The sequence below is a fragment of the Schistocerca serialis genome, chromosome 11, assembly GCF_023864345.2.
Source record: "Schistocerca serialis cubense isolate TAMUIC-IGC-003099 chromosome 11, iqSchSeri2.2, whole genome shotgun sequence".
Taxonomy (NCBI): Eukaryota; Metazoa; Arthropoda; class Insecta; order Orthoptera; family Acrididae; genus Schistocerca; species Schistocerca serialis.
Window position 1 is genome coordinate 182,548,421 of NC_064648.1, and position 5,708 is coordinate 182,554,128.

At 41.8% G+C, this 5,708-nt stretch overlaps 1 protein-coding gene across 1 annotated transcript; it reads left to right on the forward strand.

The window, feature by feature from the left end:
- Positions 1 to 1,008: 1,008 nt before the first annotated feature.
- Positions 1,009 to 1,401, forward strand: LOC126426620 (ankyrin repeat domain-containing protein 54-like). Its single transcript, XM_050088510.1, has one exon. The coding sequence runs from the start codon at positions 1,009 to 1,011 to the stop codon at positions 1,399 to 1,401; it is 393 nt and encodes a 130-aa protein (XP_049944467.1).
- Positions 1,402 to 5,708: the final 4,307 nt, after the last annotated feature.

The window sequence follows — 5,708 nt, forward strand, 5'->3', positions numbered from 1 at the left end:
TTCTGAATATTAGATGGGTAGATCACATAACTAATGAGGAGTTATTGAATAGGATTGGGGAGAAGAGGAGTTAGTGGGAGAACTTGACTAGAAGGGACCAGTAGGTAGAACATGTTCTGAGGCATCAAGGCATCACAAATTTAGCATCGGAGGGCAGCGAGGAAGATAAAAATTGTAGGAGGCGACCAAGAGATGAATACACTAAGCAGATTCAGAAGGATGTAGGCTGCAGTAGGTACTGGGAGATGATGAAGCTTGCACAGGATAGAGTAGCATGGAGAGCTGGATCAAACCAGCCTCGGGACTGAAGACGACGACGACGACGACGTGAAGTGTATTGAGAGAGAAATGGTAAATTTGACACAACTCCTCTTATCTTTATAGTACCTCCCACATGTGTATTTATATTATTATTTTTAATATTATTTATTATTATTTTTATTATTATTTCTATTTTTATTATTATTTAAGTTTAATCATCATTTGTCATAACAATAAATGTGCAGTGGATGGGTAGCATGAAGGACTAGACCGACAAGCAGTTCGAGGACATGCTGCCGTAACTGGTAGCATAAAGTGCCTGTCAGATTGCTGGCTTTGTTTTATGGTACCCGACAGACTGGTGAAATTTAGAGTGCCAATTTCTCAAAAAAGGTTGAACAGCACTTTTGTACCACAGGAATCTCTCACATTTATATGTACTAAGTTGGTGCAAAAGTTCAACGTAATTGGTGATCTGTCGGGTTTACGCTTCCTGTGCCAGCTCTAATGCGGTATACCACCCAATGAAGTTTCTTAGAGTTCTAAAAACGTCAAGTAATTCTGTGTGACCTCACAATCTCCTTCCCCATGCTGGAGCAAACTTTCAAATCTTAGTCCAGATTTCTCACCGATTGTGTGGCTTTCTAGCCTTCAGTTGGTTTGGTTAATGATTTTGCCATCATCTACTGTGACAAATTTCTGTGAGAAATCATCTCTATGCTTGCCAGTGTCACAAAGGGGGGACGCATGAAGCTGCCAAGTATGGCAACTCGGCTGAACTGTGTGAGCCTGCAACATGGAATGGACATCAACAGCCAGTGTGAAAATGGCTACACTGCAATTCACAGAACGGCGAAGTGTGGTGACACCTCAGCTGTAAACTGGCTGCTGGAGTCAGGTGCCAATGTCACTGTGTGGAGTGACTGGCAGCAGACTACCCTCCACGTAGCAGCAGCATACGGCAGACAGGGTGTCGTGATGGTCCTGCTGTTTCACGGTGCGGACAAAGACGCGTGGGACGGCTGTGGGCAGATGGCTTTGCAGATTGCCGCCACATATGGTGAAGCAGCTGTTGTGAACCTGCTGTTGCGGTTGGAGGCGGACCAGTGTGCTGCCGGCTATGGTAGGACACCTCTCTAGCTCACCCTGGCATTCAATAGGAAGGCAGTCCTAGATATACTGAGCAGCATGGGGCTGTACAACCATTTGCCGATTTAGCAAGTAAAGCCCTGGTAAACTGCAAAATATGTCATTGAATTATTCAAATATTTACCTGCTCTCTTTCCCCTCCCCCATTCTTTTTTCTCCTCATACTGGTCTTACTTCCGCATGTGAAACTTCCTAAACTGCTACCTTCAACATCCTTGAGCTTTCGACAGGCACAGAATTGCAGAGCTCTTATTGACACTGCTCCAGAGTAGCATTTGTAGTATTTGAACCTCACGATGTAGTAGTTGAACCTCACCATGTTCCAAATACACGTGATCATTTTCGATGACCTTCCAGTGTGGTATACTTTGAAGTCATTTTCCAAAGTCTTTCTCAGATTCTCTTCTGCAGTAGTGTTCAGCATTTCTTAAACACAGTCTGAAATTTGTGTGTGCATTTTCATTCGTGTCAGCACAGGCACCCCTGTTCTTAGCTGTCGTATTGCTGCCAGCCTATGTCAGGGCAAGGGGGGGTTACTTATGAGACTGCAACTCGTGAGTACATCATTGGGTTACCGCAAGTGAAGAAGCGCAGATAACTTACCTATGTTAACTGGCTCTGTGTAAGGAGAAATATCTTTTATTAACTCTGTGAGAAGGCATTCACGAGTATCAGTGTTGCAGATAAGGCAGCCACAGATGTTCTTGGTGTAAGCAAAAGCATCGTTTCCAACACTAAGAATTTTAGCAATGGTAAATGAAGTTCCACATTGTGCAACATGGAACAAAATAATTGGAAAGATTATTGGTTTTAGATTGCTTAAAAAGAGAAAAAACTCACCTCACATAATGTGTTTGATGTGAAGGGTGACTAAATAGATTTCAGTTTAGAATCTCATTTAGTCAGGTTTCAAATTGATCAAAAAATGTACTTGCATGGCTGTCAGGACCAGTTGCTGAGAATTAATGTCAACCCATTTGACAACACAGCTGAAACCATGTCATCTGATAAGATTATCAGTGAATACTCTGGCTACTTAATTCAGTGGTTACAGTGGTGAAGAGATTATAGGTATCCATACTTTTTGATGAGATAAGCAGTGACTGTAGATGCAAAATACAGGAAATGGATGTCCTGAAATTATGTAAGTTACCGATAATGTCCCTGGCTGCCTAGTTCATTAATTTACTCTTGTAACAGTAAATGTAAATAGACAGGTTACAAGGAACTCTGCAAAAAGTACCACTACTGCAAAATGACTAAGCATTATGTTGTTCGTTTGTGATAGTGTTGCTGCAAAGTAGTGAACAGATTTCACAATAATAAATATAGTGGTTTCCTATGGGGCTACTGTGATTCACCAGATGTGTCCAAACCTAACCCGTATCTATTCTCCCCCAGAACACAATAAATAGGAAATCATCTTATGTGAAAGGAATATTAGACCTTTTGGATGAAGTTATGTCTGAACCTAAATTAGCAGTGATCAAAGAGACCTTGATACTAATCCTGATCTTGTTCTAGACATCACTGCAGAAGAAAGTGACACTGGAAGACACCACATAAAACCATGTGGGGCCTAATCATTTGAGGATGAAAGTAATGATGAATACAATTTTAGCAGTGATGATGGTTTGCCTTCAACTTCTCTTGCCACTAATACATGGAGTAAAATTTGTTGTGGAAGTACAAAGTGTCATGACTAAAATGAGTATGTTGGTATAAAAGGCAAATTGAAAGATGAAGGTAACAACATGGCGCCAGACAATTTCAATTTTTTCTGTGACAATTTGATTGGTTACATAGCATTTCACACTAACTTTAATGCCTCTCAAGAAAATGAACCATTTAAACCAGTATTCAAATACAAAATGTTCGTTTTTCTAGCAAAAAATATTCTTGTGGGTATAAAACAACCTCGTAGTTACTGTGGAAGTTGCTCTTGCTGTAAACTGTCGAGGGACAATTGTGCCAGTTCACTCATGTCCATAAATAGGTTTGGAGGGTTACCACCACACATTCATTTGAATAACAACAATGTGACGCCAAAAACAAGAGTCTCTACATTACAATAAGCTTTGCAAGGTAAGACTTATGCTTGACATATTGAGTTAAGGTTTCGAAGAGAGTTATGCCCCACCTAAAGTCAGCCAGTTGATGAATGCTTGGTGACATTAAAAGATAGGATTAGTAATAAATACTAAATGCCCAAGAAACTCATCAGATGAGGATACATGGTATGGCTTTGGGCTAATAAATTAGTGTTTGTTTGTGATTTTGAAGTTTACATTAGGGTTGGGTTGTTCTTAGGGAGGAGACCAGATAGCGAGGTCATCGATCTCATCAGATTAGGGAAGGAAGTCAGCTGTGCCCTTTCAAAAGGAACCATCTGGGCATTTGCCTGGAGCCATTTCGGGAAATCACAGAAAACCAGAATCAGGATGGCCGGACACAGGATTGAACAGTCATCCTCCTGAATGCGAGTCCAGTGTACACTAGGAACATAGGTACAGCTGAGGTTCATTTAGGAGAAATAGTTTTATTTTATTTGTGGGAATGTCTGGAATGGAAACAATGTTTTTGATAACTGCTTCACAAGGGTGTCCTTTGTGGAAAAACAAACAACATGGGACACGCAGTTGTGACCTCAAAGGTCTGGAACAAATGAAGCATGACAAAGGACTCAGTAGAGTGGACTCTGAATGGTCAGTGAGGAATGATGGAATACTCACTATAAAAAATGGAAGGACAATTTCTTCTAACTATTATCAATCCTCCAGATGATGTTTCAGTTGTGAACAGAAAGGAGGCTGATAGTAGCAAAAAAGCAAATTGCTGCAAGGTCATATCATGTGAACAAAGGATGTTATACAACTGAAAGAAAAGCAGGAAGGTCCTTGGTAATATTCTCTTGGTATTTTGTTGATGTATCAGTTGTGACGTACACTGGTAGGAGTTTGCAAGTCTAAAAATTTAGAAGGAATGTTGTAGCTGGTTTAGCACATACTAGATATGTGAAAGGCTTACCATGTTCATCACATAATACACCACACCGTGAGATATTCAAACCACAGGTGCCCACAGAAAAGAGAAAGTCAGAAGCAAAACACATGCTACAGCACGGGATTCTAAAATGTTATGCCAACTGTGGTATGAAAAACACCTTCATTGATCCCGATGGAGTTTTAAAAGGTGATGTTTGCTTATGCTTGTCACCCGAGAAGATTTCATTCATTCATATCCAGGGTATCTTGCAAGTTTTTCACATATTGTGAGTGTCGCTAAGACTTGCCACAGTGGCTTCAAATGAAGACACCCTTCAACATTCATTCAAATGTATAAAAAGCAATAAATTGTCATTTTCATTTCTTCAGTGTGTATTCAATTTAATCAATTTCCACCAGAAATTCAGTAGTCTAATGCTCTGTGCTTCAAACGGCTACCAGAGATGGCAAGACGGAGGCGCACAGAGTAATACTGGCAGCCAGAAGCCCTGTCTTCACAGCTAGGCTGCTGCACCACATCGCAGAAGCTGCCAGTGGTTGTCTGCATACACCAGTTGTCGAGGTGCCACTGTGTAGCACTCTGTTTGTTGCGAGTACAAGGACGAGATCTCAGACGGGAAGAGAAATGCGGCAAAGCCACAGCACCTGCAGAGACGTGTAAGCCCCCTCTCCTTAAGGAGGCTTGTGAAGACCAGTCAGTCCAGGGTTTTACATTGGAGGACGTGGCAGAATGTGTGGTGCTGACAACGCAGCACAGTGCGTCTGTTGCAGTTTTTTTAAGCAGGAAGCAGAAGTTCTCACACACACACACACACACACACACACACACACACACACACACACACACACACACACACACACACTGTTCGTTTGAAGTTGCCATAATGACTTCGCAGAGGTAACCCGCCAACAGAGAAACACAATAGCACACTTGCACATTCAGCTCTACACTGAAGCCGTCTGCACAGCTGTTTCACGAAGGTCTCTACTAACACCATCTAGCGTGAGAACCCTGCACTACGTTTATGAGTGGCAGCACCCTCAGAGTCATGTTTCTTTTGGGTCCCCCTTGTACATGTAGAGAGAGAGCTCATCAAATACAATGAGACAAAATACACAAACCATCGTCGTCCTTTGTAGAGAGACGAATTTTTAATCTGACTGTCATGGGCATTAGGTACAGCTTACATGTGCACTGTTTTTCTGTTTGGTTAACAGAATTGGGGACCCACTCTATCACAGAATACAGGTGGGGCAGGGGTGGGCGGGGGGGTGCAAGCTGTTAACCTTTAT